The 26,360-nt window shown below is 31.9% G+C and overlaps 1 protein-coding gene and 1 pseudogene across 1 annotated transcript; both read right to left on the bottom strand.

Annotated features, from left to right (window-relative positions):
- Positions 1 to 1,321: 1,321 nt before the first annotated feature.
- On the bottom strand, positions 1,322 to 17,894 carry LOC143071532 (arsenite methyltransferase-like). The gene is made up of 10 exons (XM_076245899.1): positions 17,779 to 17,894; positions 16,703 to 16,904; positions 15,951 to 16,101; positions 13,370 to 13,506; positions 12,309 to 12,378; positions 9,479 to 9,560; positions 8,934 to 9,065; positions 3,390 to 3,532; positions 2,696 to 2,815; positions 1,322 to 2,009 (listed from the first exon to the last, which is right to left on the bottom strand). Exons 2-10 carry the CDS (start codon positions 16,873 to 16,875, stop codon positions 1,923 to 1,925), a joined length of 1,095 nt encoding a protein of 364 aa, XP_076102014.1. The 5' UTR covers positions 16,876 to 16,904; positions 17,779 to 17,894; the 3' UTR covers positions 1,322 to 1,922.
- A 7,191-nt stretch (positions 17,895 to 25,085) lies between these two features.
- Positions 25,086 to 26,360, bottom strand: LOC143071533 (uncharacterized; annotated as a pseudogene).

Genomic DNA, 26,360 nt, shown 5'->3' on the forward strand with positions numbered 1-26,360 from the left:
AAACCTATATACCAAATTAAGTTATCCTATTACTCATAACAAATGAGAATTTCAAATGACAAGAAAACTCAATTTTTGTTCTCAAGCGGTCACTGGACCATGAAAATGAGGTAAAGGACAATGGACTATGCATAAGACATAAGCACAGTGCTGATTTTCTCCATTGTTTTAAAAACATCTTCAGAAGATACCATCTAATGATTAATCAATGAGTGATAGATTTCTCTTATAAGAAATTTAAAGGTCCCAGTGAATAAACTACACAGAGAACAATACTTGTTGTATTTGTTAGATGGGACAATAGAACTGCCAAAAGTTTAAATGGACAGGTAACTATCAGGTGAACATCTGGTAATCTTTCATTGGGTTCGCAATAAAGAGTGTCCTTTGTTTGATATGCACATAAACCAAGTTGAGCAACACAGGCTCCTTAGAGCCTCTAGTTTATGTTAAACCAAGGTGAGCAAACAGGCTCCTTAGAGCCTCTAGTTTATGTTAAACCAAGGTGAGCAACACAGGCTCCTTAGAGCCTCTAGTTTATGTTAAACCAAGGTGAGCAAACAGGCTCCTTAGAGCCTCTAGTTTATGTTAAACCAAGGTGAGCAACACAGGCTCCTTAGGGCCTCTAGTTTATGTTTCATAAAAATGTTGAAATGAATGCTTGATTGATTGATTGTTGTTTTGTTGCTTAACATCCAGTAGCAAATCTTTCATGCGTATTGAGGATGAAAAATATGTCTATGAACTTGCAAAATAAAGTCAATTGTATCTATTTATTATCATTCCTTAAGCAGCTGCAAAACCTTCTCAGATACAAAAAACCTGTCCAAAACAAATTAAATTTGACATGCATACAAATTTTTTTACACATGAATTGACAAAATTACAAAACTACTGCAACTAAATTGTGTATGATATTGGAGTTATTTATTATTCTGTAATAAAAATGCAAATGATACAAAACTGTATTGTAATTATTTATTATGTTTCTAGCACCATATTATGCAAGTGCAGATAAAGCTCTGCTAACAACCATGAAAACAAACACTTGTAATATGAATAATTTACATTAAGTATGAATAGAAGTTTGATTATTATTGTCATGTATGTCATCATTTCAGGTCTCTCATTTGGTTAACTTCAATTTCTGATAGTTTTGAATTATTCTAATTGTAAGATGATTTTTGTAATAGATACTATAAACTTTAAGCTTGAGTTTCCTATATGACAGCAGTGATATTACTTCTCATTGAAAATGAAAATTTTATTTCTATATTTCATGCAAATTGAATATTATATTAGGTATACATTGTATTAAGAATATAACATATTTTACTTAGTTGCTTTTTTCTCCCCTACCATTGACCATAGTAAATAATCTGAGTTTGCTTTTGGTATCTAACTATTTCAACAACTGAATACCGATATTACTGTAGTAGAATTCTTAATAATAATTCACTTTTCCAAAAGAACTTTAGTTTTTTAGGTTAAAAATTGAAAAATAATTTCTATTTTTGTTGACCCCAAAAACTGTACTTCCAGCACATTTCCTATTGTCAACATTAATGCAAAATTTAAACACAGGAAATATCAACTGGTCAGTTGGCAAGAAAAATACACATTTTCAGTATTGACCCACTAGTTATATGAGCAATGAACGATTAGTATTAATGATATTTGTAAAAGAATTTATAAAATTTTGAAAATGTCATAAATTTTGAAAACGAAAAAAATAAATATATCCAGGAATATTTTTAAATGAAATGATTAGTAAATATTTACTGTAATGAGAATATCAATCAAAATTGTATTAAAGGTTTGTAAATACATAATAAAAAAACTGCTCAGAAATAATATCCATTGATATTGTACTCAAAATTAGAATTTGACAATATTTTCAGCAGTGCTGTTTCTCCTTTTTTTTAACACTTTCCTGGAGCACAACAAGCAGGACTGACTTGTTCTCCTTTCTTTTCTTTCTCCAGTAAAACATCAAATGGGTTATCTACCTTTAAAGTATAAATATATAACACGTTAGTTTGCTATGAACATTAACTAAATGCAAAATGTCATCTAAAGTAAGTAGAAATTACATATCCAATACCTGTTTAAGATATTATTTCAAAAAAGTTTTCCAATTTTAAAGTAAAGATAGAACTTTACTTTAGTCAATAGTGGTTAATTTTTAGTTAATTTTATGATGGTGATAAAACAATGAAATATCCTCCTTATAAAATTCCCCTTCTAGAGAGGATTAGTGATATGGTTAAAAACACAAAAATAAAAGCTTGTAGGCAAGTTTGATCCTAGAAAAACTCCATCGACATAATTTTTATGCGCCATTTATGGGCATTATGTTTTCTGGTCTGTGTGTCCGTTAGTCCGTCTGTCCGTTCGTTCGTCCATCTTCAGGTTAAAGTTTTTGGCCGATGTAGATTTTAATAAAGTTGAATAATCAACTTGAAACTTAGTACACATGCCAAATTAGAGATTACTCCCCCCCTCTCATTATCACGGTCCTCTGAACATGGAAAATGATAGTGGGGATGGGGCATTCATGTACTGGGGACACATTCTTGTTATTTTTAATTTTTGTTATCAAACAAGTAGTCTGTTTTATATGATACTGGTCATTGCATTTTCACTGATGTTGTCTGCTATTTTTAGATTTATTTATATATGCATGTCTACTTACAGTATTTCCTGTGGATCCACAGACCCCTTTTGTTGCAGGTTGAAATTCAAACTCATCTGAAAATCTTGAATTCTTTAATATAGTTACCAGTTCTGAGTCAATTGTGTAGACATCATCTGTCTGATAAAAAGCATAGAGAATAAAATAAATATCTAGAATATATAAATCTTCATTTGTTGTATAAATGTAGATATTATTTGTTGAATAAAATAATAAACTGAGGGAAATGGTTTACCACAAATATGAATTTTATTGATAAGATAATAACATACATTAAGCAAATCGTAACAGTTCCTATAATTACAGCCAAACATAATCCTGAACTTCCCTCAAGTCTTTCCAACATTCAAGGGAAATAATCTTTAGAAAGGGAGATAATTTAACCACAAATCATTGGAAAATTAATAATGTATACAAAGAATAAAAGATTTCCTTCAACAAGCTATCATCTGAATAGAGAAAAAGGAATGTTAGGAACATATATACTTATAAGGTTATCCAATTATAATTAACTAGATACAGAATTGTAATAAGACATGGGTTTTTCACAACTTTTTGGTCTTGCATTATGTATATCTATCTGAAGGACTGCATATTTTAACAACCTAAAAACTGCTTGCATTGCTGACCTACTCATAAAGTAATAATGTGTCTTTTGTCAATTTATATCTAATAATTAAAAATATCTGAATACCTTAAATTGATTTCTGTGATCAAAATCCAGTTGATTCTCACATCCTGTAACATCGCCGCTATAAATAACTTGTAATGGTGGAGACTTTTCAACTTTGGGTAGCTTGAACAATCTGTACGTAACAGAACAAAACTTGGCATCACCTGTTTTAAGTAAATATGTCAATCAAATGTCAAAGATTGAGAGACTAATAAATGCAATGATTTTCTACTACATTAAAATTAGCTTCAGTGCTACTTCAAAAGAAAAATACAATATCTTATAGAAAGGGTTCATGCATTTCAGACCTAAACTTTAAGTAATTGATAGCTATTTGAAATTAAACAATCATTTTTTACATTTTGAACGGCGCTTTGCATTTGCGCCGATCTGCATTTCATTTGAGCTGATTTTTCTTTCATTTGCGCCGATTTTTTTTACAGGTAAATTACAGGTGAATAGATATAAGAAGATGTGGTATGAGTGCAAATGAGAGAACTCTCCATCCAAGTCATGTTATTTTTCATTTATCATTTAAGACCTCTTCCATTAGCCATTTGTACAAATGTAATGAATTGTCAATCATAACATGTATATAACTGTTGTCCCCTGCTCACTACGGGTAGATGGAAGAAGGCCTACAAGATACACCTCCAGATTTTTTCTTTGACAATACCTTTCGGACATCTGCCACATGTTCATGATCGATCAGTGTTTTGACAATAGAATCTGTGGTGACTCTGGCTTTACACGATTTATGGTACATTTGTAAGATATGTTGTTATGTTTCAGGACACTAACTTTCCGATATGTATGGCCCTTGATGATTATAGAATTGACTCCTCGGCTCGTTTCAGTGTGTAATATGTCCATCATGTTACAACGAAGTTCCAGAACAATATGAATCAAAATTTAACTTAAACATAAATGAACAACAATTATAACCAGATTTTATCAATGGTATAGTACAGTACATGTACAAGTATCAACTTACCTGTAAATATAATTAAGAGCAAATATAAAATCGGTGCAAATGAAACCAGATGCTCCACAGGGCACAGCTTTATACGACCACAGAGGACGAACCCTGAACTGTTGGGGCAAGTATGGACACAACATTTAAACTTGATACAGCTCTAAATTTGGATTATGATTGTGGTCTAATTTAACAGCTAATCATCTCAAGACAATCATCATTTCTTAATACATAATTTTCAAGCAGTGTAAGGGAAATAATCATATTACATATATATATAACATTTAAGCTGGTTCTCGGCCAACTAGTACACTTTGTTCATAGTTGTTTGAGTGTAGCGAATACATCTGGATTCCTGTTTATATAACAGTATTCTTTAAAAGGAATTGGATTACCTCCCTTACATTGCTTTTAAATTGTCCTTTAACCAGAAAAACACTTGTTTTTCCTCCTTTTTTGCCCCTAATTGCTAAATGATTTGAGCCATAACCCCCAAAATCAATCCTAACCTTCCTTTTGTTGTTATATACATTGTGTTAACAATTTCTTGATTTCTATTTACTCATACTAAAGTTATTATCCAGAAACCATGTGTCTTTGGATGACGACGCAGACGACAAGGACAACATTTTTTGCGGTCGTATAAAAATGAAATTGGCGCAAATGAAAGAATGAACATTTTCAAAATCGGTGCAAATGTCATACGCCCTAAAATATCAAAGTGAGGGAAATCACTCATGGAAAGATTAGAAGAGTAGTTTGAAACATTTCATATTAAGGTATGGTGGGGGAAAACGAACATTAATAAAGCACTATTGCTAAAAATTGCATTAACAGCAGGTCTTTAGAAGGAAAAGTGCTTTTCCAGTAAGAGAATAAAATGAGCTCATTTAATTAAATAATATGGGTCTCTTAATTTGCACAATTTTATTTAAACTGCAGTTTATATCTTATCCAAATAATGTTGCCTGTTCTAAACATGTTTAAAAAAAACCAAACAATTGCAAATCAAAAATTCTTCTAGTAAATGCTTCCAACTATCATTGTAAGACATAAAATCTAGACCAACAGCTAAGAACTTTTAAGTGTCAACAAAAATAATCTATGTTGTTTTGGGGCATTTTGTAAGTTGAAACATAGGTAGGTTGACATTGAAGATTAAAAGATGTAGAGTGCCTTTTGATCCATTTTTAAAGTATTTCTCAAAACAGGGCATTTAAAATGTAATTTTCAACGAAAAAATTTAAAAAAAAACATATTTTATTAAAATTTGGATTCTTTCTTGATTGAAAAAATGTATATTCACTTCTAATTAAAATTCAAATGACTAAAATAGACATTATGATTGATGGGGAATAAATTAATAAACAATAGTTTGTTTCAATTAAAAGTTATAAAATTTTAAAACTGTTGCAAGCCAATTCCTGATGATAAAAAATATAAGTGAACTAATCTTAATTGTTAATTATAGATGATTATTGGAAATTTATCAAGTAAATTATAGGCCTTACTTGAATAGCTTTTATATATTTATATATATATATTCAAATCTCATTTTTTTTAAAGATCTTGTTAATCTTTTGAACATTTATCTTTCAGACATAATTTACAGAATCACTTTATCTATTGTAGATCAAAAGTAAAAGGCAATAAATAAATCTATCACCCTTCAGTTATTTATATCAAACATCTAATATATACATTTGTGTATTCAATTATGAGGTCAAATATTTGTATATTGAAGTTGTATATTGAAGGTTCTAATTATGTAAGACTGAGGTTGATAAGTAATGTGGTCAATTTGATTGACAGTTTTGTAGGTGGGGCATTGTAATTAAAGGTCCACCGTGACTCTGATTGTTTGGTGATAATGACAGTTGTCAATCATTATAGTATTGTATCAATACCCAATTACCTATCAAATGTTATTAAAAAAAGCCTGCACATCAACAGTTTACTCCTGGTTTGCCCACTTTTAATTCTACCAATTATCTATTAGTAAAGAAAACAAAAAAGACAAGAGGTTAACCGTTTAATGAGCATACAATTGTATAGTCTGTTCCAACTTAGGTATATCATGGAAGTATTATATTGACAATATAATACTTCCATGGGTATATAATATTTGTAAGTGAAAAATGGTTTGTGGTGCAAATGACAGATTTTTTTGGCGCAAATGAAATGGTTTGTGGCGCAAATGAAAGATTTTTTTGGCGCAAATGAAATGCCAATTGGCGCAAAAGCAAAGCACCGGTTTTCTATATATCAAGGATTTGTATAGTCTTACTATACAAATCCTTGTATATATTAAGGTAATTTTTATTTTAATTCCATTTTCATTTGTATTGAAATTTGATAAATAAATCAAATATTTTTTCTCGATAATTTGATACCAATTTAATAATTTCATTTAACATACATGACATTCAGTTATAAAAGTATGTTTATAATTCATTAGTTTCTGAATGATTTTCATGATATAAATACACCAATACAAGTTCTTTATTTAATATTATATGAATCAATTTTATAAATGCATTGCATAAGGAAATAAATAATGCACTGTCATGGTCAAATAAGTAATATGTGACACTATATGTGAAATGATGAGAAATACGATCTTTTTCATATACATCAAAAGTCATAAAACATTATATTTACAAAGTCACAAATTACAATATTTCACTTAATGGTTCAGTTCAAATGGAGGAGATGGGATGCTGCATCAGAGCAAACCGCTGCGTTAAGGTAAACTATCACGTTGATGAGTCCTTGATGGTATCTGTTTTTCAGTAGTTGGAGTCTGTTGTCTATTACTCTGTATCGTCGTCTTTTTGGTGTGCGGGCTCCCCCTGGTGCATACTGGATAATATTACATTCTGTTAGTACCTGGTTCTTCTTCAGTAACTCGATGATCTCGTAGATGTTGGGGTGAGCATGTTTGAGTCTCTTTTTAAGTTTACTGTGCCATCCTTCCAGGTGATTTGTGGTGCAAGGTCATTCTGTGTAGTAGTGGTTCCATAGAAAGCGGTATTATTCAACTCAAAACTCTGTCATGTTACCTGTAAATGATGTTGTAGCGGGTATGTTGTCAGCTTTTACAACATTTGCACAATGTCTAGCGGGTATGTTGTCAGCTTTTACGAAGTCTTTTAAAGTTGTTAGCCAAACATCCTCAACAAGGTAGGGTTGAACAAGAGGGTCGAATAATTCGAGTTATGTCTTCATTTTTTTTTATTATAGGACTGTAGTCCAGATTTCTGTGCCTTTCGCCAAATACACTGGGTGAAGTGGGAGAAGCAGCCTTTCACTGTTATCCCTGGAAACACTTCCATGCCGCATTGTTGGTTGCTGTCTCGTAGTTAATAAATACTGTTTCTGGTTGAAGTTGTAACTGGTGTTGTTGAGCGATACAACTGTATGTGGCTGAGGAATCTTGAATAGATAACCTTGGGTGCAGGTTACTGTTTAAATGGTGTCATATTCAAAGCTGGGCTACTGAACAGTTGCATTTATATTCTATTTGTTAGAATTAATTGGATATTTTTTATATAAAATTTCAGAACAGTGTATTTATTAAAATTTGCAAAAATAAGTTCAATAAATAAAAAGAAATTCAAATGACATTTATTCCAATCTTTAGTTTCATTATTTCACTTTTTTCACTTTTTTCCTTTTTTCAGAATGTATCAATACAAATCCTTGGTAAAATATACTATATTTTTGCACATTTTCTTTGATTTAATAGCAGAATATAATACCTTTTTTTAAATTTTACAGGTAAAAAAAAAGGTAAAAAATAGGACTATAATTCAGAAATAAACTATAATTGTTTTAAAAAAACAACAATCCCCCCTATGTTTACATATGCATATAATTAAAAGGGGGCAAACCAGGATGACACCACATCAACACACCTTAGTTACATACATTCTTGGATGAACTGCTCCAAAAATATACCAATTTTTCCAGTTCATATGTGTAGTATGTGCACATACATAAGAACTATGGGGAACTATATTTCAGTGTGGATACATTTAGTAACAGTAGCTAACCTGTCGTGTTGTTAGGGAAGCTAGTGCCTTAAGTAAAGATTTAGAACAAGTTCTAATCTTTCCAAAAATAACAACAGAGAATAACCTTTCCATAATGTAAATTATATCATATAATAAGCAACTGTTTCTCTAAATCCCATGAATTTATTGATGTTAAAGAAAAATTCAATTAATTTTCAATCAAAGCGTTAACAATTTAGAAACATATATATGTTGACACTTAAAGTTATTGCTTATTATTTTCAAAATAGGAGACTATTTTAAAAATGATTGAAAAATGATTGATTGTTCATTATGACACATCCAGTGGCAAATATTTGATGAATATACAGGAGGATAACACTTTAACTTTAAATCACAGAAGGAACAGAAAATTGTTTGTCAACCTCCTCAGTATTTTACGCAAAGGTTCTTGTATTTGTATTTCCTGCTCAGCAAGAAAATACAAGGTATTTCTAATTTTCCTCTCTTTACAATATTGTCAAAAAAATCATCTTACTAATTGTATCAAACCGGATCAAGCTGGGGAATTACCTAATATTTTTTTGAAATCTTCTCTGTCTATAGGTATAGGAGATACAGTTACCAGTCTTGGCGTACTGAACCCTGTCTTCTCAGCCAATGAAATCAGATCCTTCCAACACAGGGCACCTGCTATACACTCACCTGCAATAAATTAAGATTTAAGAATTTTTATAATCCTATCTTAAAATACAGTTTTCAAATTTTGTCAAATAGGCAATTGCCTCCTTTTCCTCTGTTGTAGAATAGTTAATTAACATGTAACTTGTAGTTTGAAAAATCTAAGTATATTATTTCTTGTAATCTATCATCAATTCTTGTAACCAATCTAACAGCATCACATGTAGAGCATTTACATCATAATGGCATGTTTGTATATTTTTTGTTTGCAATTCAGTATTTGTAAGGAAGATCGGATTTAAAATAATATTGAGAAAAAGTCGCTTTAATTTTGTCTTCAATTTGTGTGTACCTGGTAAACAAAACAAAACACTGAGATTTAAAGATCCACTTTTACATACATAATCAGGAAGTTAGCCAGCTTTCATTACACTCACCCCATAGTGTTTCATGTTTCCTCACTGAATCTTCTAGATTTCTGTCACAATAAACGTCACTGAAATACAACTCTCCACCCTCCTGTTAAAAGTGAACAAATTAACATAAAGGTATCAATCTGGTTTTAAATTCAAATACCGGTACTTGTCAATTTAAGTCTTATGGAAGCTTGTATCTTTTTAAGGATCTATACAGACTAGGTATAGATGGGTAAAACATTATGTCAGGTCAAATCATTTTAACCTTTCGATGCAGTTATACAAGATTTTCTGAACATCAGCGCACAACGGTAAAGGATGAAATGTGTGAGCTGCAGATAAACAAACTATTCTAATATGACAGCCTATTATCGTCAACCGACGGATTATCAATATATCTACCTTTAGCGCAAAAGCAGTAATACACAAAAACGGCTGTTCCTCTTTACGACCAACTTATTTATACTACCAGATATTCTCAATTTTGACATCAAAACCCCTAGTTTATGTCGGCCAAGATTCAAATACTTTATTCTTTCAATTCATATGGAATGGAAAACCTGATCGAATTAGACGAAGTACTTTAATTGGAGATATTCCACAAGGAGGTTTAAATATGATTGATATCCATTATTTTAATATATACCATAAGATTGGCTGGATAAAGAGGTTTTCATCCAATTTATATGGTAGTTGGCAATCATTGTTATTGAAAAGCCTTGAACAGTATGGTGGAGAAAGAGTATTGCATTTTCAAAAGGAGAAACTCAGGGAAATCTCTGATAGTCTTAGCAATCCTTTTTGGAAGGATGTATTTTTTAGCAAGGCCTGCTACCAATATCTTTGTTCAAGATATTTTGTCATTAGATATTTTAAATTTCGCACCTCTAGTAGATTTTCCGTACTTTATTCAGTGGCAGAGAAGGGGAGTGCAGTCTTTGTTTGACCTTATTAACTTAGAGACTAAGGACTTTTGTAATTTTGATCAGATAGGACCAAGACTTCAAACAAATAATTTTTTAAAGTATTATGGTCTCATTGCAAAGATTCCAAAGTATATGAGAGAACATATTAAAGAAAACATTGCTCATGTAAATTTTGAAACTTTTAAAACTGTATTGATAATTTTTTGGAAAGATTATTGTGTAACAAAAAGGCAAAGTTTGTATACAAAGATCTAGTTGACAGAAATGTGCAACTGCCAACAGAAAAGTTCTTACAATGGGAGGAATTACTAGGTATTGAAATTGCAGATTGGTCAGAATATTATATTATTTTAAGAAAATCATGTAAAGGCACTTATTTAGGGACTTTTCAATACAAATTTTTACACAGAATAATTGCAACAAATACTTTCTTGTATAAAGTTAAACTTTAAGATTCAAAGCTTTGTACTTTTTGTAAGATTTCTGATGAAACCATGGAGCATTTATTCTATGAATGTCCAATAACACATTTTATATGGCAATCTTTTTGACAAAAATTGAAAAAGATATTTTGTGAACTTTACATTATCTAAGAAGCACATTTTTCTTGGTCTTCAAAATGAGAGTTTACTGTTGAATTTGATCATTATTATTGCAAAGAACTATATATACAAATGTAAGTTGTATGAAAAGAAACCAAGTATTATAGGACTATTAGCAAAAATAAGAAGATATCAGGAAAATGAACATTATATAGCACAGACTAAGCAAAGAAAAATGGTACCACACCTTATTTTCAAAAATTCTGGGCCCCAGTAGATTACATTTTTACTGATGAGTAATAATTACTTTTACTTCAAATCATATAAAATAAAAAAAAATGAAACTAAATTTATAAAGAGCAGATCTTTACAAAGATAACATTTTTCTTTGCAATACACAAGTTGATATATATGTTTTGTTAATGCAATTGCGAGAGTGTGTGTGTGTTTCTTTTCCCATTTTTATTATAATGTTAATATTCAAATAATATATATTCACAGTAGAAGAAAAAAAAATGTAGTCAATTTTTTGTTGTATATATCAAACCCCTTAACACCATAGTCAGGTGGTGATGTAAAGGGATTGTAAAAGCCTGACAACTGAAAAAAAAAAAAGAAAAAAAAAAAAAAAAAATTCAAATACAAATACAATATATTTATCTCTATTCTACAGCAAAATAAACAATTACGTCCATTTCAATTTATTTTTCATGGTAAAATTTCATAAAATGAAAATTCCGCGAAATGATGTTATTGTCTTGGCATGGCAACGAAACAAGGTGACGTCACAAGTATGTTTCCGTAAACAAAAAATCAAATGTAAATATCGGGCGTTTTAAAGCTTCTTATATGCCTCAGAACGAATAAAATTACATTGTAAGAAAATATATAAGTAAAAAATGCCATTTAAAAAAAAATCATTGAATACTATAATTATAACTAATATTATCGAAATTGGGTAAAACGGAACAGCCAAAACAGTATCGTATGTATAGGGCTTTCACGATTAACAAAACCACCCAATTTGTTCTATTAGAATCGAATTAATTCATGGCAGCCGTAGATTTGTTTTCATTTAACCATGGGTTGGGCATTTATATTCTTATTTTACCCCCTCGCTAATGCTCAGGGTAAAATAATCGAATATAAATGCCCAACCCATGGTTAAATGAAAACAAATCTACGGCTGCCATGAATTATTTCTTAAATAAAATAAGAAATGGTTTTGTCTATGTTTTGAAATGAAAAACCTCAAACATCATTCAAATGAAATATCGAACTAGCAGGTGCTCATTGCATGTCCTGTAGAAAAATTTGTGCACAGAATGATTTCCATTTGCTGTCAGTCTATAAAAAACAAATAGAAAGTAAATCTTGTATTACCTTGAGAACTTTGTAGGCCTCCGACAATACAGCATATTTGTCAGGTGACAGATTTACTACACAGTTGGACCTGTAAATAAAAAACATAATTTTTTTTTTACAGAGGGTATATGTTGGCCAGCCTCGATCGCAGAGACATCTGCAGTAGCCCACTCAGGTCTTACGTGCGGCTCCTCGAAAAATTCTCACCCGTCAATTTTTTTTACCAAGGGTATATGTTGGACGGCCTCGGTCGTCAAGAAACTATTAGAGATCTGCTATCAAAACATTATCCCAATAACCATTTAGATATAGAGATTAGTATGTTGTACTTAAATTTGAACATTGCATATGATCTTGTATAAGCAAAGAAACATATTTCTCTTGCATTCATATCAAAGTTGTTCCCCTTTGTCCATAATATTAAAGGTTGATCTGTTACTTTTGACAACATGTGATTGGTTAGTTTGAGTACGGTACACACAAACACAATAAGATATAACACATAATTTTGAAAATTGGGTATCTGAGCATAATAATAAATTACTTGTCATGGTAATGGACATAAAACCCTGCATTATGTTGGTTAATCTCATATAACCCATACCGGATATTTTGAGATGATGTTGAATAAATGGGTAACCAGCCAATTGCAATATAGATAATCTAGATTATTGTTTTCGTTGTAATTTAATACATACTGTTTTTCTAATTGCAAAAATTGGCTAACACTTAATGCCACTCCAATAACAAGGTACCAAAAAATAATGTCACTGGGTTATTTTTCCATTTAGGATTTTATTTGGTTATGAAATTGATTTAATATGAGATAACAATCTAAGTAATATAAAATAACCATGTATTAAAAAGGACAGGCACTTGAATTACTGTTCTTCATCTTGATAATTGTTTAAACTTCCTCATTGATGGTCATACAAAATGAACAAATAGGACCTATGGGTTCATCTTTGGCAGCAATCAATGTCCCTAAAACTGAGGTTAAAGGTTTGCTTAAATAATGTTACCCCTGTCACAATCTCTGACTAAGTTGTGATGTCATGAATTATTTTCCAATAACTTACACTATTAAATCATAGAAGTTCTCTTGCAGGCCTGCCTCAATAAGCTTCTCAATATACCCCTGTACAAAGTTTATATTTGGTTTATCATAACCAAAGGTTTTTGTGTGGTAGTCAATATACTTTCTTGCTACTTCAATCTGTAAATAAAATGAAAGAATTACAAAAAATTAATTCTATTTATATTCAATCACTGAAAATATTGCAGAGGGGATCAAGAATTTGTTTAAAATTTATCTTGACATTTCTACTGGTATATCTTATACATGCTCATTTGACTGACCTTTCACCCCAACCTACTTATCTATTAATCAGAGATATCTTACCCTGTTACTATTTTCATGACTATATTTTTGATCCATTCAGTCATCATGTCTATCCCTGTGACTGGTCTATTCATATGATTATCAGTCATGTCTATCTTGTGACTGACCTACTGACCTGTTCATTCGCCATGTCTATCCCTGTGACTGACCTAATGACCTGTTCATCAGTCATTTCTATTCCTGTGAACGATCTACTGACCTGTTCATCACTCAGTCATGTTAATTCCTGAAACTGACCGACTGACCTGTTTATCAGTCATGTCTATCCCTGTGACTGACCTGCTGACCTATTTATCAGTCAAATCTATGTCTGTGACTGACCTACCGACCTTTTCAGCAGTCATGTCTATCCCTGTCCATTCCTGTGACTGACATTCTCATGGTTTCACCTATTCATCAGTCATGTCTATACCTGTGACTGACATTCTCATGGTCTCACCTGTTCATCAGTCATGTCTATTCCTGTGACTGACATTCTCATGGTCTCATCTGTTCATCTGTCTTGTCCATATCTGTGACAGACATTCTCATGGTCTCACCTGTTCATCGTCATGTCTATCCCTGTCCATTCCTGTGACTGACATTCTCATGGTTTCACCTGTTCATCTGTCTTGTCCATATCTGTGACAGACATTCTCATGGTCTCACCTGTTCATAAGTCATGTCTATTCCTGTGATTGACATTCTCATGGTCTCACCTGTTCATCAATTATTTCAGTGGGGTTCGTGTTGTTTATTCTTTAGTTTTCTATGTTGTGTCATGTGTACTATTGTTTTTCTGTTTGTCTTTTTCATTTTTAGCCATGGCGTTGTCAGTTTGTTTTAGATTTATGAGTTTGACTGTCCCTTTGGTATCTTTCGTCCCTCTTTTATGTCTTTTCCTGTGATTGACATTATCATGGTCTGACCTGTTCATCAGTAATGTCTATTACTGTGATTGACATTATCATGGTCTGACCTGTTCATCAGTAATGTCTATTCCTGTGACTGACATTCTCATGGTCTCACCTGTTCATCAGTCATGTCTATTCCTGTGACTGACATCCTCATGGTTTCACCTGTTCATCAGTCATGTCTATCAATGTGACTGACATCCTCATGGTCTCACCTGTTCATCAGTCATGTCTATCAATGTGACTGACATTCTCATGGTCTCACCTGTTCATCTGTCATGTCTATCAATGTGACTGACATTCTCATGGTCTCATCTGTTAATCAGTCATGTCTATTTCTGTGATTGACATTCTTATAGTCTTACCTTTTCATCAGTCATGTCTATTCCTGTGATTGACATTCTCATGGTCTCACCTGTTCATCAGTCATGTCTATCCCTGTGACTACCATTCTCATGGTCTCACCTGTTCATCAGTCATGTCTATTCCTGTGATTGACATTCTCATGGTCTCACCTGTTCATCAGTCATGTCTATCAATGTGACTGACATTCTCATAGTCTCACCTGTTCATCAGTCATGTCTATTCCTGTGATTGACATTCTCATGGTCTCACCTGTTCATCAGTCATGTCTATTCCTGTGACTGACATCCTCACCGTCTCAATTGTTCATCAGTCATGTCTATCAATGTGACTGACATTCTCATAGTCTCACCTGTTCATCAGTCGTGTCTATTCCTGTGATTGACATTCTCATGGTCTCACCTGTTCATCAGTCATGTCTATTCCTGTGACTGACATCCTCATTGTCTCACCTGTTCATCAGTCATGTCTAATCCTGTGATTGACCTTATTATTGTCTCACCTGAGTCACAGTCATGTCTATTCCTGTGACTGACATCCTCATAGTCTCACCTGTTCATCAGTCATGTCTATCAATGTGACTGACATTCTCATAGTCTCACCTGTTCATCAGTCATGTCTATTCCTGTGACTGACATCCTCATTGTCTCAACTGTTCATCAGTCATGTCTATCAATGTGACAGACATTCTCATGGTCTCACCTGTTCATCAGTCATGTCTATTCCTGTGATTGACATTCTCATAGTCTCACCTGTTCATCAGTCATGTCTATCAATGTGACTGACATTCTCATAGTCTCACCTGTTCATCAGTCATGTCTATTCCTGTGACTGACATTCTCATAGTCTCACCTGTTCATCAGTCATGTCTATCAATGTGACTGACATTCTCATGGTCTCACCTGTTCATCAGTCATGTCTATTCCTGTGATTGACATTCTCATAGTCTCACCTGTTCATCAGTCATGTCTATCAATGTGACAGACATTCTCATGGTCTCACCTGTTCATCAGTCATATCTATCCCTGTAACATGTCCATTCTGTCCAACAAGTTTACTGATAGCATAACAATCTCTTCCACTTCCACTTCCAAGGTCCAGAACTTTAATTCCTTCTAATTTATTAGGAATTACTAATCCACATCCATAATATCTATAAACAAAAATTCATCAGGTATAACCAGAGACATATAATACAATGTATTGTGTGCAATATCAAATTTAAAATAACCTTTGGAAAAATAAAGTTACAGTATCTGTTATTGATAACAAAGGGAACAAATGATGAATATATTATCCAATGACATTGGTATCAACTGGACCTGATCCTTAAGGTGCACAAATTTGCGTTTTTAGAGCTCAACTAAGATAATGTTTTTTCTATGTTTTTCTATACATCGGTCTTATTGTTTAGGATTTGTTCCATTTGAGTACTATTTTTTTATCCCCCTTTTAACATAATCATACTCATGATAGTTCAGAGTTTTTTTTAACTGTTTGTTATAAAATTGAGAATGAAAATGGGGAATGTGTCAAAGAGACAACAACCTGACCAAAGAGCAAATTTACTTTGGTGCTACATTTGTACCTCTTCATGAACTTGACTAATTGCTTCATGTATATGTTTTCTAAGATTTTCCATACATCGGTCTTATTGTTTAGGATTTGTTCCATTTGGGTACAGAACTGTTTTGAATCCCCCTTTTAACATACTGGTAGTTCAGAGTTTTATTTAACTGTTAGTTATAACTTACTTTGATGCTACTTCTTCATGGACTTGACTGATTGCTACACGCACATTTTTGTTTACAAGTCTGCCTGGTGCTACACATGCTTGGGTTTGTAAATCTGACACATTTTTTAACTTCTTTCCATAATATTCCTTCACATTGTCTATAATTTGGGAATCTCCATTGGTAGAGGTCATTTCTTTAATCTGTTGAACCTTTGGCTATTCTGAAACATTATTTTATTTTCAATTATATAAAATTTAACGAGATTTTTTCTTATATATGCCTGGAGACATATATTTCATTCTGTATCAGCATGATCAGCATCAGTGCAAATATCATAGAATCTATATCTTACTATTTTCCTGTAGTAAACACTAGCGTCACCACTAGACACAATTACTATCTTTTTTTTAAACACAGATTAAAATTTACAAATACAAAACTATTGTTCTAATATAAAGTATGTTAGATGTCATAGACATGATATATCTATAGCAAATTGATGATAACAAACATAAAGTTGAAGAGAGAAAAAAATAGTCCCAGTTTCATTGCACTAATACACATTATCGCTATTTGTCCGGCTATTACTGGACATTATGAAGATTCTTGTAAAATTTGGGCATCATAATACAAAATATCTGACACCACAATGGAAGAGTGATTGTTGTATGACATCCATAATTCAAGTAGTGCATGCAGATTCACGGTCAACCAGCGCAGTTTTCCAAATTGCGATAAGGTGTATTAAATGTTCATCACTGATGATTGGTCTGCCACCAATTTTAGTCATTTGAAGTTGCTCCCTATATATATAGTCATTTATAGAACACTCTCATTGAAGCTAACATATGTTACTAAAAATATGAGCTTCAACTAACGATGAAAAACATGCATGCAAAGGATTTGTAAGCAAAATGTGTACTATACAAATCCTTGCTTTATCATGCAAATGCTTGATGCTAGTCATTCTTCAGTACTTTTATAGAATATTAATTTGGTTGTTTTGAAATGATTTATCGTTTAGACTTAACTAATTAAGGAAAATGCCAAACATTTCATTGAGTGTAGTTTTATGTGGACTCAAAATTAAATACCTGTTCTTTTGTAAACCTTTTAAATAAAAACACTACAGTCTACACTGATGTTCTGGTAAATGACCTCTGACCTTTGATCATCGCTGAGAACGTAGATAGTATTCAAGATATGACTAACATAAGAAATTGAGGTTTATAACAACAACGCACCATTACGTAACTAATTCTAACACTACTTTATTTTTTGGAGGGTAGGTAAATCAGTGATATAGTTGGCTTTTTTCAAAACTACCTCTAACCTTTTTTATTGGAAAATATGCGTCATTTTTATCAAATTGGGAAATTTATAATAAACCATGAATTTGACTGAAACTTCAATTCACAGACCTCCTTATAAGCAGAGTCAAACCCTGCTTTGAAACAAAACCCCTTATTGTCAGTGATGATACATAAATAGACCCTCAAATCTACACATATTAAATATAATGTATAAATTAGTGTTTTTCAGTTTGCATTCATTTACAATTACTATTGAGACGTCACTATTTTGGGAAAAAGTTGTCTTTTTGGGAATAATTGTTTAGCCTTTTTTTCCAAATTGGGATACTTCACCAGGGGGAAAAGACTTTATTCTCCAGTAATTTAAGGCAAACAAAATCACTGTAAATAGTCTTCGAAGCATAAGGACCTCATCATAGAAAAGCATAAATAAAAAATTGCAAATATATACATCACAGGTGCTTGAGGACAGGATCCTGTATGAGCCCCAAATAGTCCCTCCCCCTTTTTTATATTTTTTTTTTTAATCATAAATCTCAGATTTTTCTATCTATATCCCTTATTTGTACTTATTTGTACCATATATATACTAATATACCATATTTATACTCTAAATATGCATGTTTACTATCAACGTGAATCTCGACTATAGAGCGAAGTCGAGATTCACGTTGATAGTAAACATGCATATTAAGAGTATAAATATGGTATATTAGTATATATGGTACAAATAAGTACAAATAAGTGATATAGATAGAAAAATCTGAGATTTATGATTTTAAAAAAAGGGGGGGGAGGGACTATATGGGGCTCATACAGGATCCTGTCCTCAAGCACCTGTGATATACATAGCATACATGAGTATAAATGTTTAATATAAATGTTCAGTATAATGATAAATGTTCAGTATAATGATAAATGTTCATTTATTAGATCTATAACTGCATACCGTGAATGTTATAAAAAAAATCACGTAGTTTGTATCCATAAGGAACTACATTAAATGAAATGTTTTGTGATTGTCCTATATTTGTTTCAGTCCGATATGCGGTTTAAATAGAACAAAAGAATTCGACCTCTTTTGTTTAGAAGGTAGAAAAGTGTAATGAACTTTGTAAACGGTTGTCAAGATGTCACAAAAGTTACTTTCCGTAAAGTCATTAAAAATATTTGCATTCACCTTGTTTAATTTTCATATTTTACAATTGTTCACAATGCAACTTGCAAACAATCGTTTTTAAAACGACCATAAGTCAAGCTGTTACGTCATTTAGGGGGTCTCCTTTTAAACTGCTACTTTTTTTTGCTCGACATAGAAAAAATCTGGGAAAAATTACAAAAATTGAAAAATGAATTGTCAATCGTTTAAGACCATTCCCAAAGTGGCACACCTAAATTTGACATTAAGACGCAACTTCAAAGTTGGATGTTATATGACGGGGTTTTGTTAATTAATTTACGAATCGAACACACCCGTCCTATATATGTAACATCACATGACTTTTAAGTGATTAAAACTAATTTTTTTTAATATTATTTGCATGCTTGACATGTTTTTTTCTTAAACAATCACAATTACACCGACAGTCATAATTTCTGTAATATTTAAAAAAGTTTTGTTACACATTTTGTTACACCTTAGTTGTACAGTAACCCGGATGTGAAGTTGAGTTTTTGGGGTAGCATAGATTTATATCGTTGTATTCCTTTCGTTTGTGTTAACCAATTGTTGTTCGGAATTATTTTTTATACATCATTTATTGATCTTGCAATTACTTGTAATTTAGTTTGGGTCTTATTTCTCGAGTGTCATATTTTGGCTATGTTTGTGTTCGATACTGTGTACAGTATAGTAAGTAGGTAGTTGCCCACGAATGGATTTTTTTTTTAATTTCTTGTGACTCTTTGCGTCTTATTTGTTGATTGCAGTTGGTTTTTGTTTTGTGTCATGTGGAGATATGGTGTGATTTTGTTTTTCTTTTCGTGTGTTTGCATCTTAAATTGGGATTGCACTGAGTTACTTCATGATTTCTTCTGTGCTATATTTTCGATTTATTTTTAGTCTATCTTCATAGCATCTTACAATTGTCAGACGACATAATGTGATACTTTTTTTGTTCGCCAATATTATTCTTACGATTCATACGATTTGAATTTACTATTTATATCTTTTTCTTTTCCTAATAGTTTACCTTCAGTCGAAAATTTTCAAGACATTAAGAGTCTTTACTTATTTAAAAGTTTTACATTAGACTCAATTTTATTATAGTTTATCACATAGATACTCGATTGTATTATAGTATTTTACTTGAATAACCGTTCCACTCAGTTAGTTCTTCACAACTCAGAAACAGATTCAAGGATATCAAAGTTCCCTTATATTAATTTTTACCGTATACGGTAGCTCACTCTATTTTTCTCATACATGCTCACTATTACACGTCAAGTACTATAGTAGTACACCGGTGACTTCATATTTCGTATATATATTACTCGAGTGTGAAACATCCAACAATACCCTACCAAAGCAAGCCAGGAAACAATCCATCATGCTCCAGTCATGCTTCAGTGATTCCCTAAATTTTCCGACTAACCCCCCCCCCCCCCCCCCCCCCGCTCGAATCCGCCTATATTCTTAAAAACGTTGTTCTTATACATACTTACCTCCATGTTATTGTCTCAAGTCTTCAGTCTCTGCACCAAACCCTTGCAATCAACCAAGCCGTTGCTAAGACGGTCACAGTGCTAAAAAGAGCAGGGGCTTAGGTTAAAATTGTACTTACTAGACAGTCTTTGATAATCTGTTACAGTTTTATACAAGAGTTAGTCCTTTGTTTTTTTAATAATAAAACGGGACTAGTATGATGTCTTGGAAAATATCGAGTTTGCATGATATTGACAAATCAAAAACTCAAGTCACATGGTAATGGTTGGGATGCTTAAACCTTTGACATATTCTGTAAGTTGACAAATGAATATACTAAAGACCTTTCTGGGGTGTTAACATTTACGGTTGACTGGCATATTTTATGTAGAATGTACAACCTGTTTCATTTAAAAAAAAAAGATGATTCTAAAAAATAACAAAAATTAAGCATATGCTCTTTTAACTGTTTTTGAACAGGGCTCCAATTTAAAAAAAAGAGTTCAGATGATCAAGTTCTTTGAAGAAGTAGAAAGGGGAAACCAATGAAACTGCTATATCATCTCAGAAATTATATACAGTATTACCATCAGTATTACAAGGCTATGAAGGATGCATTCACGTCTCTTCTGTTATGGATACGTTTGACAAATTCTGTATATAAAAAAAAGAAGTTCCTTTTGTGGCATAACTTTATTCATTTAGATTATTTCTCCAACATATCTTTATATATTGCTTTCTTTAGTTCAAATTGGAATCTCAGTTAGCATCTGGTACCCTCTCCTCACAGTTCCATGCCTCTGGTCGACATGTGTACTTCAAAATAATTCCTGACTGTCAGATGTAAAGCAGAACTTTCACATATTAAACTTCTTGATAAAACTGCTGTCTTTCTCCCTTTTCGACACTGCAAACAAAAAATCGAACAGGCAGTTAAAGAGGGGGTTGCAACCACAAGTTTCCCATACAAACGGATCGGAACTAAGAGCTCTTTCCCGGATCTAGCACTGGATGTATACATCAGATGCGTCACAAAATGTAAACATGTTATAAAATATACTAGAATATGAATCGAAAATGTTGAATTATAATTTATGTCTACGAAACCACAAGATCATACTTAATTGGCTATGTTTTCAAATCGTATCAAATGTTTCATTGGTCTTCACTTGTTAAAAAAATGTACTGAATTAATTGTTAGCTAAATTATCAATGTTAGGTCATTGCATATTCTTCAGAGCTGTATCTTGAACTAATGAATTGAAAAAGAGGGGATGGGTATACGTACTAAACATTTGTCTGTATTTTCAACATATCTAACAAACATGTGAGAAAAATTAGTTTTATAATACGAAATATTTCTCTCATTCTGTAAACAGATATTGTAGGATTGTTAAGGTATTTTGGTGTTTTTAAAAGACCCCCCTTTTTTTTGTAATATACACCACAAAAAACATTTAGTTAGGATAAGATCTAATAAACGATAGTCCAATAATGTAAGGCTTCAGAGTTTCATATCATTTACATTCAACATGTTTATCGGATTTTTTTTTACTATTAATGTTGAACCATTAATTTTTATCGGATTTTTTTAACTACCAAAGTTCAACCGTTGAACCGTTCAACATTGAAAGTAAACAAAAATTTGATAAAAAATGTTGAATGTAAATGATATGAATCTCAGGTCTTATATTAAAGGACAATATATAAGACTTCTGAGGTTCATGTCATTTACATTCAACGGTTTTATGGGATTTTTTTTTCATTTTTACTATGAACCGTTCAATAACAATAGTAAAAAAAAAAATCCGATATAAAAACGTTGAATATTAGTGATATGAACCTCCGAAGTCTTATATAATAGCACTACGGTAAATAAAATAATTGAAATTCAGTTAATAGAGTGTGAGAGGCTCTTTTAATCCACTTTATGAGTGTGTATTATATAATGTTACAGATGTAACAAACCTATCAAACACACCGTGAAAAATAACATTATCTCCCCTGGAAATGCTTAACAACACGACACGAAAAACTGCTACCTTTTTTTGCTCTATATCACATAATTATGAAAACACATTACATAGATAGGGAATACTGTGCTTGTGTATACGTTTGAATGTGGAGGTGGCACACTCAGAACGATCGTCTCTATTTTTTTTTTGAAATTCGTCCCGGCCTTTCCGGGTTCACGTAGCAACACGTTTCTTTCCTTCTCAGCTATTCCTGATTATGAATTAATCCAAAACATACATTTATCCCAATGCAACAACTATTAAACAACTCACCTATACCAATGGTGATCGTCTAATTCCTAGCTGATTCCTTTAATCGTACCTTTCTTGACGACACCCATCGCTGTAGCGTCTACCGTTGGAGGTAGCGAAATTACATGAATTGACAGGAGAGCGAAATAAACAAGGGGAGCAATTTTATCGAACCGCATTCCGGACTGTGTTTGAGGTGTAAAGATTTGACATTAAAAAAAATTCTTCTGGCATATAGCAGTTTTTTCTCATGTGCATTAAGACTCCATCGTCCTTCCAAATTTATTAACACAATCCTTTCAGTTATAATCCCTCGCTCTTTAGAAAAAAAATCGGAGTAAAAAGTTCAACTGAGAGTCACCCATGTTTCAAGTTGATAGTTGTTTTCTCTTGAAATAGTTTTGCTAATAATATGAAATATACAACTCTCCCCTAACACGAATCAGTGATGCAACAGCACAATAAAAAAAAAACAGGCTGTACAAAACAATTAAAAAAAAAACCCATCATATATGATATACAGCAAACATTTTTTTTTTTAAAAATACCGAAACTCTCTCGCAGATAAATCAAGCAAATCTACGTCGGACCATTCTATGTATGTCTGCTAATATGGTTCCATAGGAGAGGAATACCATTACAATCATTGCTGTTTCGAAGGATAAAAGGAATACGTACAATACCAATACAAAACGGCATATTTACTAGACACAGACTATTTTTTCGTTTTTCTTTTTTCATGAATGAACTGCCTTGGATGACCTTGGTTCATTGTGGGGAAACACGTCACAACCCTTTTGATGGTAAAATATTTTATAGTAACTGAACAAAAATCATTGGTCGGAACCCAGCGAGACCCACATGTAAGAAGTCGTAGTACTGTCAGAGTAAGTGATCTTCTGTTGTCATTCACCTGCTCTCTAATGGAAACTATTACATTATCGAGTTTCACTTTTTCTTGTAATACTGCTTTCTGAGATTCTGATGGACGCGTTTAGTCTGATGTCTCTGATTGCTTTATTGGAATTCTGAAGTTGAGTGTTTACAAATTCTGTAATGACATGGATATTATGATATTGTTTATTTTGTCTTTCTGAAGTATTCAAACATACTGGTCCTTCATCAATTTCATAACAGGGGTTTCGAGAATAGCTCGCATGATAAAATTGGCAAAATAAAAAGTACAAATGTCTAACTTAGTAAAAAAAAAATGAAACTGATAATCATTAAAATGGCTTTAAATGACTGTAAACCCTTAATGACCCCTAACACGATGAATTTTGATAGATAGTCTTCTCCGTATAATTAATTGTAAGTTTTATACTGGATTTGACATTCCCGCCAAAATGTTACAGAACAAAGGAAAGCATGCATAAACACAGAAACTTAAACTGGGGTGATCTGGTTGGGGTGATCCGGCTCAGATCACCCCTGTTAGAACAAAGGAGCTGGGGTGTAAGTTTGGATATCATTCTTTTTATTCTAAGAAGCTTTACAGGTAATGGTCAAAACAGGTAAGCAGTATTTAAACTGCAATCAGGTGAAAAAAATCACATGACATTCATTCTTTATATAGAAACAAATGTTATGGTGTCAACGTATATTTGTTCCACCTAACAGAAGTTCCAGTGGAAACTTTGTTATAAACAATGTCATAATACCTGTACCTGATAGAACAAATATTCTATACAGTGGCGTAGCCAGGGTTGAAATGATGTGGATGTTTTGCCGAGCGGAGCGAGCCGAAAAATGTTTTAGAAATTTTTGTGCAGAAAAATATTTTTTATTTAAGCACATGTACTCCCCCAGACACTAGTTAGATTTTTGTTTAAATTCAAAATAACAACCAATTCATGTAATTATATTTTTAACAAAATTTTATTGTTTCCTTGAAACTACCATCATTCTATTCATAAATATTTGATGTAAAGTTTCCAACCCAATCTTATATTTGACATATCAAAAACCGTTTAAACAGATCCCATTGCAGCGGCACTTCTGTATAATTTCGGAATATAGGAACTGAAGTGACTTCTCTTTCCAGGAATTTGAGTCTACAACCTTGGGTTTTTTATTACTGAGCTAAACACATGCAGGAAACATAAAAATACTGGACGTCCGATCGTCCTGTCTTGTTAGCACTCTTAATAATAATAATAATAATACTTTATTCAGAAGCAATACAGCTTATAGAATATACAATTTTACAATATTTTGTATCAGTGAAATATAAATACAATAATTATACACAATATATGTATGGCGGAGAATGAAAATAAATTCATATGATAAATAATTAATACAACTACATATTACGAATTTTTTCAATATTAAACAAAAATTTACCTAAATTATTAAGTTCTTTCACATTGTGAACTGATAACAACTGTATAAGTTTAAAAGTGGATGGATATTGCCAATAATATTTCTTAATGTATAGTTTTCTTACATCACTATATCTATTACATTCTAGAACAACATGGTATTCATCTTCTACAATATTGTTATTGCACATAGTACATAATCTATTTTCTCTATCTACATTGTAATATCTGCCTGTTTCTATGTTGAGGCTATGGGCGGATATACGATATTTACATATAAAAGGTTTATATATTTGATTAACAGGTCTATCTAAATAAAATTGCAGTATATCTGTGTCATATATATATCTATAAAGTATACATTTTGATGAATTATTAAAAAAAGCATTAGCATCAGCAATAAAGGTATCTTTCATTCTTTGTTTTAACTCATGTATGAATATATCAACATTATTTACGCTTTGTTTTAGCCATACATCATGAAAACCATATCTACATAAAATATCTTTGACTGAACATGCCCAATTCGATTTGTCATTGGGTTTTTTAAATGAACTCTCCAACATATCTTCATAACATGCTTTAAGTATACAGTTATCAGTATTTAATAATTTAAACCAAAACTGAATCAGTCTTCTTTGTCTTTCATAATACATTGGATAACGTCCCAATTCACAGTAAACCATGTTATTTACAGCAGTTTTTCAAACCTTTAGAATTCGTTTTAAAAAATATAAATGTACTTTCTCTATATCATCAGCTTTATGATTACCCCACACTTCACAGCTATAATTAAGTATACTAGATACATAAGTATCAAATAAGGACAGTAACGTTTCACAGTTATAATATTCATCTACAATTTTACTACATAAAGCAAAAACAGCTTTTCTTCCTTGATTGGCTAACATTTTTTGTGTATGTAAAAAACTGCCATTATAGTTAAAAAGAATACCCAAATATACAAAACTATCACATATATCTATTTGGTTGTTATTCAAAAACCATTTTTCTTGACTTTTTACACTACCTCTATTTCTAAACACGACCACTTTAGTTTTAGACATATTAATATATAAACCATATTCCTCTGCAGAAGAGTTTACAGTATTTATCATATTTTGCAGA

This window comes from Mytilus galloprovincialis, chromosome 4 (genome assembly GCF_965363235.1).
Source record: "Mytilus galloprovincialis chromosome 4, xbMytGall1.hap1.1, whole genome shotgun sequence".
In the NCBI taxonomy this organism is placed as follows: domain Eukaryota; kingdom Metazoa; phylum Mollusca; class Bivalvia; order Mytilida; family Mytilidae; genus Mytilus; species Mytilus galloprovincialis.